We start from the raw sequence: 14,679 nt of genomic DNA, 5'->3' as shown, positions 1-14,679 counted from the left end.
CCCCCGGCAGCGTCCCGCAGGCCCCGCCCCCGCAAGCCCCGCCCCCGCCAGGTTCCGCCGCCGCCTCCGACGCAGACCTTAAAAGCCGGGGAAGCGGGATGGCGCGTTTTGACTCTGGCGTGACTGCGCGCACACGGGCCACGCCCCTGCGACAGCAGCTGTCAGACGCGCGGGGGTCCTGAGGCTGGGAACCGGCTGCACCGGTCGACCCCCCGTCTCAGCGCGCACTCTGTGTGGAAACCCCCGCTTTGCCGAGGCCCCAGGTGCAGCGGGGCTCGCGGCAAAGGAGGCCGCCTGCTCGGTCCCCATCCCAGTCCCAGCGCCCCTGGCTCGGAGGCTCCAGAGTGGGTGCTCTGGCTCCCGGAGCAGCAGGTGTCCAGGCGAGGCCTCCGATTTCCCGGGGACTTCTGGCCCTCCTCAAAGGCCCCAGCCCTATTACGGAGCCGTCCATCCCGCGCCGCCGGAAACCGCGCCACCTCGCAGGTCAGTCTGTCCGCGGAGCCGCCTTCCCGCGGCCTCGCGGGGCGGGGGTGGTAGGCAGTGAGAGGGGACTGCGCGCCTCCGCCTGGATGCCCTCCGGCCTGCCCCGAAGTGCTGGAACCGTTACACAGCTGGGGGTTGAGGTGGGGACGGAGAGTCCGGGTCACGGAGAGGCGGAAGCATGCTCTTTCCCGTCTCCTCTAGGGGATGGGTTTGGGATGGGAAGAAGCGTCCTCCGCTGCTTCCCCGGAGAGCCCGCCCCGCCCCGCCCCGCCCTGCCCTGCCCTGCCCTGCCCTGCCCTGCGCGCGACCTCCTCGCTTGCCAACGGCTCGGCGTAGCCCGGCGCCAGGGGTAGGGGCGCGGGGCGCCCGCTCCTTTCCCTGCACACCTGAGGGCCACGCCTTCGCCCCTCTCTCTCCAGCATGGCCACCAGCCTCGGGCCCGACGCTCCTCTGCAGCCGAGCGCGCTGTCCGCCCAGCAGACCACGCTCCTGCTGCTGCTGTCGGTGCTGGCCGCGGTGCACGCGGGCCAGTGGCTGCTGAGGCAGCGGCGGCGGCAGCCGGGGTCCGCGCCGCCCGGCCCGTTTGCGTGGCCGCTGATCGGAAACGCCGCGGCGATGGGCCCCGCGCCGCACCTCTCGTTCGCGCGCCTGGCGCGGCGCTACGGCGACGTGTTCCAGATCCGCCTGGGCAGCTGCCGGGTGGTGGTGCTGAACGGCGAGCGCGCCATCCGCCAGGCGCTGGTGCAGCAGGGCGCCGCCTTCGCCGACCGGCCGCGCTTCGCTTCCTTTCGCGTGGTGTCGGGCGGCCGCAGCCTGGCTTTCGGCCAGTACTCCCCGCGCTGGAAGGTGCAGCGGCGCGCGGCGCACAGCACCATGCGGGCCTTCTCCACGCGCCAGCCGCGCAGCCGCCGCGTCCTCGAGGGCCACGTGCTGGCCGAGACGCGCGAGCTGGTGGCGCTGCTGGCGCGCGGCAGCGCGGGCGGCGCCTTCCTGGACCCGCGGCCGCTGACCGTGGTGGCCGTGGCCAACGTCATGAGCGCCGTGTGCTTCGGCTGCCGCTACAGCCACGATGACGCCGAGTTCCGCGAGCTGCTCAGCCACAACGAGGAGTTCGGGCGCACGGTGGGCGCGGGCAGCTTGGTGGACGTGCTGCCCTGGCTGCAGCGCTTCCCCAACCCCGTGCGCACCGCCTTCCGCGAGTTCGAGCAGCTCAACCGCAACTTCAGCAACTTTGTCCTGCGCAAGTTCCTGCGGCACCGCGAAAGCCTGCAGCCCGGGGCCGCCCCCCGCGACATGATGGACGCCTTCATCCTCTCGGCGGGGACCGAGGCGGCGGAGGGCTCGGGCGACGGCGGCGCGCGGTTGGACATGGAGTACGTGCCGGCCACTGTCACCGACATCTTCGGCGCCAGCCAGGACACGCTCTCCATCGCGCTGCAGTGGCTGCTCATCCTTTTCACCAGGTAAAGCCTCGAGGAGGCGCGGGCGGGCCTTCCTTTCCTGCCGGGTAAGGGGTGGGGGGCGGTAGGATATGCTGAGGTCTCCACGCACGCCCAGAGTCTGGGGTTTCGCGCCAGCTCCCCACCTCGCAAAGCTGAGATCGCGGCGCGAAAGCCGGGCTCGGGAAGGAAGGCACAGCGCGGGCCGAGAGCGCGCCCCCGCCCCCCCGGCCTCCACCCAGCGGGGACCCGCCCGCCCGCAGCTTTGATCTTGTGGTTCGCTACCTCTCCAAGTGGGGGACAAAGCTATGAGAGCCCCCTGAAAGGCACGATCTTTTAAGTGCCCGCAGATCAGCCCCGGATCTCTGCCTCCCTGGTACAGCAGGAGCAAAATTGGCACAGTTCCAAAGAAAGGGCAACGGGAAACTTGTTAAGTAAACCCAGCAGCTAGTCGGCTGGGCCGGCCTCGGCGCAGATCGGAGCTGCCAGCCCGGCGCAGGGAGCGCTCGGAGGCCGGCCCCGCCGACCCATACCCGGCACCGGAGCTTTCGGAGGGCGGCCAGAGGCCGGCAGGTTGCGCTGGGCTTAGGGGAGCGCCGCGCTAGTTGCGTTAGAAATCCCCGGGGGAGAGCCGGAGCGGTCGCTTCTCGGAGCGCAGAGCAGCGCCTCGACAGGCGCGCGGGAACCCGGGCAGCGCGAGCGGGCGGACTCCCCTGGCGCTCGGGCCCGCCGCCGAGGCAGCCTAGCCTAGCCCCCCGCGGCGCCCGCCCGGACTAAGGTCGCCGACCCTGGGAAGCTGCGCGCAGGGAGCCAGCGGGTTGCTGGTATAGGGTGCTGCCAGACTCAGAAAATGAAAAATAAAATGTACACAGGGCATATTCTTGCTGAAAGATGAACTATTGTTTACCAGAAATTTAGATTTAACATAGCAGCCTGTTTTTGTCTGGCAACTCTGCTCCAGGAGCAGGTGTCTCACTGTCTTACTTCACTCACGGCAAATGTTGGTTGCCTTGAAAGACCTGAGGTCCTGGTTGTGCCGTTTCTTGGCGCAGAAGGAAGTGGAGGGGGATGCCGAACTTGCTGGCAACCCAGAAATTGGAAGGCAAAGGCTGGTTCTTTTCTTATTAGAATACTGCAACCTATATATATATATATGTCCTTAGATCCTGTGCGACTACTTTCGTAAGTCGAATTTTTGTGTATTTAAAATTGCTTTTCAGTATTAAGAGCATGGAAACCCATATGGGCAATGAGCAGAAATCAAATAAAAACAAGTCGATAATAGATCAGGAAAAAGACATCCTAAAATGATATCAATAGGTCCTTTGCATCCCACCATAAGCTTATCATCTTCTGAAACTTCGTTTTTTTTGTTTGGTTTGTTTTGGTTTTTTCCCCATCAGAAACTGAATTGGGCAGCAAAAGTAAATAAAACAATTTTGGAGTCACTCTATTCAATATAGCTGATGAATACATTTTTCTTCTTTTTAGTGAAAACACAGTACGAAGGAAGTTGGCAAATTACACTGCCCATTTTGGTATGTGTTTAAGCAAAATACAACCATGGCCATTCATTTATGTATTGTCTGTGGCCGCCTTCACAGCACAAGGCAGAGCTGAATAGCTGTGACAGAGGGAGGGTTTGGTTGGCAAAACCTAAATTTTTAGTATCTGGCCTTTCATGGAAAAGTTTGCCGACCCCTGAAATATGATGAAGCATACTTCATGAAGTTCATGAAGCAATTTTTAAAATCACCCATAATTTTATACCATACACGCTTACATTTTTTTCAGAGATGCAATAATTATTTACTTAAAAAAAAAACTTAAGACATTTTCATTTAGTGTAATGGACATTCTCCCATCTTTTAAACTTTATTTTAGTGATTTCTGATGGCCCCCTAGTATTTTTGTCATAATAGCACCATTACGTATAATCGCTTCTTTTAACATTGTTGATTGCATTTTTAAAATTTCGGTGATTGTTGTAGTTACATATTTTTGTACCTGTTGTTTCCTGCACATACGTATCTAGGCGTGGATTACTGGGTTTAGAAAGTGGGGGAGAGTTACCCTTCTGCATCTTGCTTTGTACTCAGATTTTGTTTTCCAAAAGGACAATACTATTTGTATTGCCAACAGTAAAGAAGCATTACAGTTTGTACCGTAATCTTTCTAACATTGGGAATTTCCTTTTAAATTTAAATTTTGAGGATTTGTAGCTTTATCTATCAGGATAACCATTGTGTGCGAGAGCAGTGTGTATGCTAGAATTTATCCCAGGAGATGAGAGAAGAAAAGGGTCTGCTTTTGGGGCTGCTTTTTTGCTTTTCATGGGCCCTGGATGCTTTTGCCTCTTTAGACTGTTTGCCCCTCAGAAGATCTTAGTGACATTTTATTACTACATTGGAATAAAGATAAATATGTCAAATTACATATTAAAACATTTTCTTTAATCTAACAGGGTTTTTTTTGGTGTATGTTCTGATTTTGAAGGAAATGAAAACATTTTCACGAGCCCCTGAAAAATTTTGCAGGTCCTTGGCATGTCTGCTGTGCCTCATGGAGAAGCTGGCCTTGTCTGTTAGGAGCTTTTTCAGGCTAGAAAACTTCAGACTGTTTTTGACTTACGATAGGAAAGAGAGCATTACCCATATGAAACTAATTACGGGAAATATAACTATTGATTTATCCATCCTGTGATTTAGTGAGAAATGAGGAAACTGTTTTGGATTTTTTTTCTTTTTGGGGGTCTGGAAGTACTAACTCATTAATGAAATAATTCATTAATTCAGTATTCATTCAGATAAAGAAAGTGGAATTAAAGTGCCATGTGCTTTCTAGATGAAAGAAGAATCGATTTCCCTTACTTATTTTCTCCTGTGTTAACGACCAAACAGGTATCCACAAGTGCAGGCTCGGGTCCAGGAAGAATTGGATCAAGTCGTGGGTAGAAACCGGCTGCCCTGCCTGGATGACCAGCCCAACCTGCCCTACACCATGGCCTTTCTTTACGAAGGCATGCGTTTCTCCAGCTTTGTGCCCGTCACCATTCCTCATGCCACCACCACCAGTGCCTGTGTCTTAGGCTACCACATTCCCAAGGACACAGTGGTTTTTGTTAACCAGTGGTCTGTGAATCATGACCCAGTGAAGTGGCCTAACCCAGAGGACTTTGATCCAGCCCGGTTCTTGGACAAAGACGGCTTCATTGACAAGGACCTGGCCAGCAGCGTGATGATTTTTTCAGTGGGCAAACGGCGATGCATTGGGGAAGAGCTTTCCAAGATGCAGCTGTTTCTCTTCATTTCCATCCTGGCTCACCAGTGCAATTTCAAGGCCAATCCAGACGAACCCTCAAAAATGGATTTTAATTACGGTCTGACCATTAAACCCAAGGCATTTAGTATCAACGTCACTCTCAGAGAGTCCATGGAGCTCCTTGATAGTGCCGTCCAAAAGTTACAAGCTGAGGAAGACTGCCAGTGAAAAACCAGAAGCATGCTAAAATTTTACAAGTACTCAAGTTTTGGGGGGATAGGGAGTAGAATTTTCTAGCTCCTCTGGGCCACTCTCTCAATTAGCCTCTAAAGTGAGCATGAACCAACTGATCCGCAGGTGATGTGCTTCATGCGTGTGTGCTCAGATGAGCACTGGGCTCCGAAGGAGCTCCTGGAAGAATCAAAGAATGAAAGGATCCAAAGAATTTTTACAGAATATCGAGTTCTGATAATAATGTCTTGAGGGAGCATGTACACACACAAATGACCTAATGAAGAAGAGTTTTGATAACCATGCCTTCGTGTACGGGATCCAAGCTTGATGTTCTGCGTGCTGAAATCTGCTCCAAAGCAAATTGTAGTTAGCCAAGTTTCAGAATATATTGCTGAATATGCAAAGACAAATAATTTCCATGTAAGACATGTGATTGAGGGTAATAAGGGAAAAGGGTAAAGACCAGGAATTCCCCCTTTCTCACCTCTTCAATAAAAAATAGCTTAGTTAGGCTGTAGTTATCTATGGATGGATTTATCTTTTTGCCTACTGATACGCTTTCTTTCTTGGGGGGTAAGTCCTAAAGTCATTTACTCACAAAGAAATTAATGGTGGTTGATTCACTGATTATAGTAGCTGTTCCAGTGATGTATTCTGAATTTTAAAAGTATAAGTTGTTAAATTGTAAAAAAATTCCAAGCCAAAGTCATATCTCTGTTGTTGCCAAAGTACAATGTCAATGATGAGCAAAAAAAAAAAAAAAAAAAAAAAAAAAAAAAAAGATTTAGCAGCCTAGCTAGGCTTTATCTTATATGATTATAATGCACTGATTTCAGTAAGTCTTATAGATTAAAAAAGTCACCAAATACTATTCAATGTATTTACATATATAATTATCCATAAGCAGTATGTATTAGTTATTGTATTATTAAATAGTATTAATTATTTTGGTTAAGAAAAATTTGAATAAGATATGTCTTTCCAAAAGAAAGACCAATCAAAAAGTACAATTCTGGGCTCAAATATGTGAAATGAGCCTATTTTGACATCATGGAAACCAAGATGAAGCAAAATCCATTCTCTCATCTGCAACTTGAATGAGAACTGAAAAATCTCAAAATTGGATCTATAAGATGTATTCCTTATTACTTTACAACATATTTTCTAAAATGATATTCATAATCTAGAATCTTTTTATGAAATCAATGTAGTTACTATAATTCCAACCTCTTGGCATGCTTACATTTTAATTTTAAAACCATTCTGATTGTTGAGTTCCAGTTGAAGTTACTGGAAATCTGACCATTAGCCTATGCAAGGCAGAGAAATTTAACCTGTGTCTGCTTGATGAATAGTGAAAAATGCAATGAATTATCCGGATGTTCTCTTTATTAGAGAACCAGTGGGGGAGGTGGATTCCCATCATAAAAGGCCTAGTTTCTCTTTTAAGTTTTTTAAAAATAGCATTCATGTCTGTGTTTTGGAAAGTCAGAATCAGAAGGTCCAGTTGGGAGACTGTTTTGAAGATTGCATCACATTCCAGTGGAGCTGATCAGATCAGGTGTGCTGCTCAGGATGGCCGGCCCGGGAGCAGTCACTTTGGTAACTGTGAAAACATAAAGCCTGAAGGAAATACGTATGTTCCATTTATGTAAAGAGCCTGAAAACCTTAAAAACAAAAAACAAAAACAACACCACATACTGGAAGATTGCAAAAGTTCAAAGTGAAGGTTGGAGCTTTAACTTTCATTGTATGTGAACTTGCGGAGGAAGGTATACCGTATCCTGAAAGCTTACTGCTTCTTACATTCTATTAAGCTTTTGGAATCTTTTAATTAACATTATAAAGAGAAGAATGTCTGACGTATGTGTGTTGCGGTGGTGAGAAAAAAAAGCAAAAGAAGAAAAGGAAGAAATATGGTTAAGCCTTTCTCCACTCATTCCAAATTAATTCATCTGAAGCACAAAATTTGAAGTATGAACACTTAGAAAAAAGATGATTTGTAGGCCGATGTTAAATCCCAAGTAGACTTTAAAAAAAAAAGATCTATTTTGTAATTTGAAATTCTTTGATTAATAAAAATTTCATATAATTTTAATCAATAAAATCTCATAGCTCTGCCTCTTGAGTATGGAGAACTGTGCCAGTATTTTTAAAGGCACTAAATCCACCTGTAGAAATCAGGCTTACCCAATACCTTAAAATTTTTTGTCACCAGCCATTCCAAAACATGACTACCCCCCACTCCTAAGCAGGGCTGAAATAGTGATTGTTGGCTGCCCTAGCCCACTTACTCTGAGACATATGTGGTACCAAGAGTAATCATGTACCAATCTGGATGCCTCATTAAGTCAACCAAGTCCAGATGTGCTCTAATCTGTGCGAATGTGGGCTCAGTTTGCTTGGCACTTCTAGCAATGGAAAAGCTGTACTTTATAGGAGGAAGTAAGGTGGGCTCTTGGAGGTCACCTAGCTTATTTAATACAACTATTTTATGTTTTATAATCTAGTTAAAGGAAGGATAGCAAAACCAAAAACAAATTAAAATAACCAAACTTGGAGGCCACAATAATCAGGCTACTGGTTTAATCAGAAAACCTTATTTCTTCCAGAGAAAGAAGGTATTTGCTGGTCACTATTGTAGTCAGAATATCTACTCCAGATTATTGTTAATAGTTCAAGTATATCGTTTATTAAATACTTCCTTTATGTATTGAAGCTTTGACTTTGCAAGAAGATTGCTTTTTTTCCAAACAAAAAGATGTCTCAGGTTTGTTTTGTGGGTTATCTGAAAGCTTTTTTTTTTTCTTTTTTTCCTCTGAAAGCTTTCATGTCTCAGAACTTAGCCTTCACCTGTGAAATGCTATTACGGCCTTAATATGTCCTTATTAGATCTATATTAGATCAAATAGTTGCATAGCATTTATATTAATTTTATATTTTTTAGCTATGACACACTGTGATACTCTGGTAGATGCTTATAGATCAATGATAATTTTTTATTTAATCTTTTCTTATTTTTGTATTTTATCATGTGTGCTTTTAATATGTACAGAACAACTATAATACATAGTTGTAACTGAAATACATTTCAGAGGCACAGCGTTAACATGTACCTTTTACTGTTTGATATACCAGATTAAAAACATTTTGTATCTGTAATTACCTGTAACCGGACACCTTTACCAAGATAATAAAAATCACTCTTATAATCTTGTTATGGAATTTTACTTTATGTTGTAGCAAGTATGCTATATCTTTTTCAACATGCATCCATTCATTAATGTATCCATTCTTTTCAACTACCACTTATAAGTGCTTAAATTAAAATGTTGCATTATGAACATTTTATTTGGCCATTTGACATTTTAGGCTGCTTGCTCTTTTTAAAAAATAGGCTTTTAGCATTCAGTTTCCTACCAAATTCCTAGTCTCTATATTTTTGAGTTTATGAGAACCAACACAGAAGTTAAATTTCAGTGGCAAACATCTAGAAAAGTGGGAGTTAATTTTTAATTTTGAAAAATAGACCAGATTGAGATTTTAAAGACTCTGATCTTTTATTACTGCTTCATCCAAAAAAAATGCAGAACACATATTTGTCCCTCAGCAGCACATCAGTCCTTTCTGTTAGTATTTCATTCATTTATTTTTTTTCCTTTTGTCATGAAAACTTCTGTGTGTGTGTGTGTGTGTGTGTGTGTGTGGTGGTTTTGTTGTTTTTCTTTTTTTTTTTTTTTTTTAATTTTTATTTATTTATGATAGTCACAGAGAGAGAGAGAGAGGCAGAGACACAGGCAGAGGGAGAAGCAGGCTCCATGCACCGGGAGCCTGATGTGGGATTCGATCCCGGGTCTCCAGGATCGCGCCCTGGGCCAAAGGCAGGCGCCAAACCACTGCGCCACCCAGGGATCCCTGTTTTTCTTTTTTTTGAAAGCTTTTGTTTTCAGTTTGGTTGCTATACATTTATTCATTCATATTTAAGGTACGTGTGCTTTAATTAATAAATGCAATTCATGTCCAATAAAAGAAAAGAGGAGAGCATTCTGTCCTGTAGTATGTGGAAATATTTTCTGCTGACCTTTTTACCGGGTAAAAGATGTGACTTCACAGAGCCTCTGCTGTGATTCTCCAGGCTCTCACTGCCCCACCTGCACAGATGGCAGGGTGTACGGTGCCAAGGGTTCTTATTGCTTCCAGACCTAAGCTCCCATTACTGTGAAAACAGGAAAAGAAATCATGAAGTACAATTGCACACAGTGTCATTGATACTTCGGCTTGACAACATCACTTCAGCAACTAAAAGGTATGGCTATAAATTGGCTTAAGAGAATACTCACTTGTTTTCCAAATCTGCTAACATAAGATCTTCATAATGGCCGTAAAGTTTAGGATGAGTGAAATAAATTTTCCACAGGAGAAATTTTAACAAAATTATGATTAGGGTCAGGCATTTGCAAAAAACGTCAAGCAGAGTTGAATTCTACACAATCAATCCACTAAAATAGAAGGCGGGAGTGCAGGGCAGAAAATGACTGTAGCTTTAGAAAGAAGACAGCCGTGATTGCTGCAAACGCGCAGGGGTTATTTCTGTAACCTCAAAGCCAGTCCATTTTTCTGCAGCAGTTCGGCTATTAACACCCCCTTATTTTACCTCAGTGACTCACATGCTCTCTGCTTTCCAGTTCTGACCTTCTAGCTCTAATTCTTAGAGAAGGGAAGAAAGAAAAGAATACATTCAGAAGCATTTATTTTTAATGGGAAAGACTGGAGAAAATCCAGTTTAAATAGCTATGGGCAAGCTATAGGCAAACAACAGCTTATGCCTGTAGCTCCTAATCCACTTACAATACAAGCTGTGTGGTCTCCACTGACACTTCCCAACATGTGTCAGGTATGGGGGGAAGAAATGCAACTAGAATATGTTGAGCACTTCTTAGGTTTGAATCACCACGCTAAGCAGAATCGCACCGCAATTCTGTGCAGGAGGCAGTAATGTAATATATAACATGTCACAGTTAGACGTGGCAGTGTCTGGACGCTCCCAGAGATGAACTGACTCCAAAGCCCATTGTCCTCGTGCTGTAGTGTCACCTTCCGACCTGGCTGTGTTTGGGTGGATAGTCTAGTCTGTCTATTTTCAATCCCCATGATCCTTGGGTTTCACAGCAATGCATTTCCTTTGTCTAGGGCACATTCCACACTATAATCAGGGTGTAACTGACATTGTGAAGTGCCAGAAAGACTCACAACATTCCTCTTTCCTGAGGAAAGCGTCCTCACACTGTTCTTACTAAAAAGAAAGAAAAGGAAGGAGGGACAGAGGAAGAAAGAAAAGGAAGAAAAAAAAGAGAGAAGGAAAGAAAAGAAAAGAAAAGAAAGAAAGAAAGAAAGAAGAAAGAAAGAAAGAAAGAAAGAAAGAAAGAAAGAAAGAAAGAAAGAAAGAAAGAAAAGAAAGAAAGAAAAAGAAAGAAAGGAAAGAAAGAAAGAAAAAGATCACACTTTGTTTTGTAATCTTAAAACCCCTATCCTATAAAACTCTTTTTGGGCCAGGGATCCTTGCCTGAGCCAAAGGCCATCCATAGGAAGGAACAGTTGCCTGTGAAGTGGCCTGATTGAAGAATTCTCTCTGATAGGGGTGCACCACACTGGATGTTAGCTCATGTGACCAATCAGAACCTTTCGGGCTCTCAGCGAACTTGAGTAGGGTAAACAGAACCGCCAGAGAAAGTACAAAACCGAGGAATGAATCAGACAGGTGTGTTGACGGGAAGCCTGCCTTTGAAAACAGTTTCCTGGAGCTACTGGAACTGGTATGGGACTACTTGAGATCCCTTTGAGCGATAGGCTAAATAAACTAACTAGCTAAATAAGTATTATACTAAATAAACAACACAATATTGCACAAATTGCACAATATAACAGCACAAACCCAACAGCCACGGAGATGCCCTTAGATCAGAGCTAAGGGTCACTCCACCAGCCTGAAAAATCTTCTAGGCTCTTTAAAAAATTTTTAATTCTGTTTTTTCTTCCTACCTGCCTATTTTTGTTTCTCTCCCTCTTTTGGTGCTAAATGGGTACTTTTTGTTTGCATGTGTTCCAGCAAATTTCGTATTATTGTTTTGTATACATGTGGTTTTAATTTATGCAAGTACTCTATCTCATCCTGTTGCTTCGTCTTCTACTAGTACGATACTTTCAATATTGTCTAATCCCATGGCTTCTCCCCACTGCCTAGTGCTTCCAGGCATTCATCCACCACATTTTCTCTATCCAAGTCTCAGAAATGGGCAACCAAGTGGCCTCTGACTTCATGTATCCCCAAATAATGCTGCAAGGAACACTTTTGTACATGTTCCCTTGTGGACCTGTGAGAAGTCTGTAATATATTCACCATAACCACGATCAGCACTGGTCAGGCCAGCAAGTCTGGGTCTGTGTGATTTAGGGACTGTAAGCATGTTCTCCAGGATGCCACCCAGCCACACTCCTGTCAGCCGTGTGACGGTACCTCTACTATATGTATGCCCCTATCAATATGTGGAATGACCTTATTTTTTTTTTTACATGAAATATACCATTTAGGAAGGTATCATGCATTAAATTGATTTTTTTTAAAGAGACATCTACCGTCATATGTCAATACATCTTGTAGATGTATTTGTAGTTCTATCACCTCTCTTCTCATCCATGGTACGTTTATTAAAAGCCACCGGGTGCCAAATATTTGCTATTGAATGATAGTTTGCATGTAAAATTATGAATGAACAAAGGAGTGAGTTCTATTAAACCTGCTTCTCAACACTAATGACACCATCTTTGCCCTGCCTCCATTCTCAATCCGTGCCCTTAAGTCTGACCAGGTTCCCTTCCCTGCTGTAGGGCTGAGGTTGGTTAAGGTTCTTCTGAAGGTTCTTCTCGAGGTTCTCTCTGACTCACTCTAAGCAACGTAGAAATGCCAACCCTGGGTCTTCCTCCTGTGGTATGAACAGTGGCTTTCAAACATGTTTTACCATAATCCACAGCATGAGCTATGTTTTGTATTATGAATTAGTACGTACCTATTGTGTGTGACTATGTACTCACATACTTATATCAGAATAGTCTTTACCATTGTTTTCTGTGATGTGATCTGTTTTCAGATCTACTTTATTATTTTTCATTAAAAATATGCTGTAATGAGATACCACCACAAACCTTTGATTGAGGCCAAATGATCATGACAAAATGCTAGAGACAATGTGAAGCTCCTAGAGCTTTCAAACATTACTGGTGGGGAGTACATACTGGTACAGTGTGAACCAGCAATCCTACTCCTAGATTTTATCCTAGAGAAATGAAAATTCATTCGCATAAAGGCTTTACATTAATATTTATAGCAGCTTTATTCATAACACCCCAAACCGGAAACAACCTAAGTGTGCTTCCACAGGGGACTGGCTCAACCAACCTTGGTTTATCCATACAAAGGAGTGACACTCAGCAATAAAAAGCAATGAACTCAACTGAGCTACACAATAGCTTGGATGAATTTGGAGGGAATACCACTGAATAAAAGAAGCCATCCTCAAATGGTTATATACTTTGTGAATCCAGTTTTGTAACAGTCTTTTTTTTTTTTTAAATATTTTTTTTCAATTTTTATTTATTTATGATAGTCACAGAGAGAGAGAGAGAGAGAGAGGCAGAGACACAGGCCGAGGGAGAAGCAGGCTCCATGCACCGGGAGCCCGACGTGGGATTCGATCCCGGGTCTCCAAGATCGCGCCCTGGGCAAAAGACAAAAGTAAAGTGATGGAGAGTGGATCACAGGTTGCCAAGGGTTAGGGGCAGGCATATTCTACAGAATATGGTGGAGTTTGGGGGTATTTTCTGATTGTGGCAATATAGTTACACAGAGCTATACGTGTGTTAAAATTTCTAAAATTATACTTTAAAATAGACTGAAAAATATTTTTGAGGGAGAGTTGGTGCAAGTGATCTTATCTTCTATAATTTCTAAAATTATACTTTAAAATAGACTGAAAAATATTTTTGAGGGAGAGTTGGTGCAAGGGAGAGTGGTGAAGTGTGGGTTGGTGGATAGCACAGCAGGTGCTGGCAGACAGAGTAGCACCAACAAAGAAGGTCAAGTCCAGGTGTGCAAACCAGGGTCATGGCCTGTGTTAAGTCCTTGTAGACTGGGGGGAAAGGGTGATGGCAGGCTCTCAGAGCATAATCGGAAAGAAGGACGCTAGTGTTTGTGATGAACAACAGCAGCTAAAAGCCATGAGTTGGAAGCTGCCACTGGGTACAATTTAAATTCAATATCGTTTAAGTGTTCATGGAGCACCTACTGTATGGCAGGCACCGTTCTGGGCACTGCAGATATAACAGCAAGGAAGATACTTGGCTCTGAGTCCTTGAAGCTGATCTTCTGGTGGAGGGGGCATGGAGAGAAATGAAAGAAAGAAGATTTAAGTTAGGAGTAAGTGCCCTGGTGTGGTAAAGACAATTAAACAGTGTAGGGTGTGTGTGTGTGTGTGTGTGTGTGTGTGTGTGTGTGTTGGGGGACTCGAGAATAAGTAGTCAGGGAAGCCCTTCCAAAGGAGGTGGCAAGAAGAAGTAGAATTAAAGACAAGTATCCTCTTCCTCCCACCCTATGTGAAGGAAGTAACCGGCACTGAGCTTTCAGACATAAATTAGTTACCTTAAAAAAAAAAAAACAAAACAAACTAGTTACAACTCATTAAATTGATTCTATGGTCACTAATGAGTCACAGGCCACAGTCAGAAATAAAATAATTTCAGCACACCCAATGACAGATGTGGTAGGCTGGCCCTTAGTCAGTTTTGGCTTTTGGTTTCGCCACATGGCATCCCTCTGGTCCAGACCGTTTCCTGCCTTTGACTCCCAAGCTCATTCCAGATCCTAGTCCTCTGGGAGCATTGAAACAAGTCCTGGAGCATCCCCAGCGAGTAGGCTCTCTATGTATGTAAATATATAGGCGCTGACATGCTTGACAACGATGCTTTGAAAAACACAAGTTAACATGGCCTGCGGATTCTTTAACTTTACAAGCAGTGAAGGATTTCAAATGGATTCTTTGGAGCACTAATGGGTCTTCTGGAATATTTCACAGACGCTACCTCTGGCCCTTGAAGGAAACTTTTATTTTATCTGATTGAAAAGGGTTTCCACCCTAATTTCCGTGGGCTTGCTGAGAAGAGCAAGGAGTCTGTGCCCAGGATCTTGCATCCCCGGTATGGTGCCACACA

General features: G+C 44.9%; 1 protein-coding gene across 1 annotated transcript; it reads left to right on the top strand.

The window, feature by feature from the left end:
- Window positions 1-348: 348 nt before the first annotated feature.
- Window positions 349-8,634, top strand: LOC112664509 (cytochrome P450 1B1). The gene is made up of 3 exons (XM_025454147.3): window positions 349-483; window positions 903-1,946; window positions 4,823-8,634. The coding sequence occupies exons 2-3, from the start codon at window positions 904-906 to the stop codon at window positions 5,409-5,411; spliced, it is 1,632 nt and encodes a 543-aa protein (XP_025309932.1). The 5' UTR covers window positions 349-483; window position 903; the 3' UTR covers window positions 5,412-8,634.
- The last annotated feature ends 6,045 nt before the right edge of the window (window positions 8,635-14,679 follow it).

The sequence above is a fragment of the Canis lupus genome, chromosome 17 (assembly GCF_003254725.2).
Source record: "Canis lupus dingo isolate Sandy chromosome 17, ASM325472v2, whole genome shotgun sequence".
Classification (NCBI taxonomy): Eukaryota; Metazoa; Chordata; class Mammalia; order Carnivora; family Canidae; genus Canis; species Canis lupus.
Note: the sequence above shows the minus strand (reverse complement) of the source record. Positions and strands in the feature narration are given on the sequence as shown.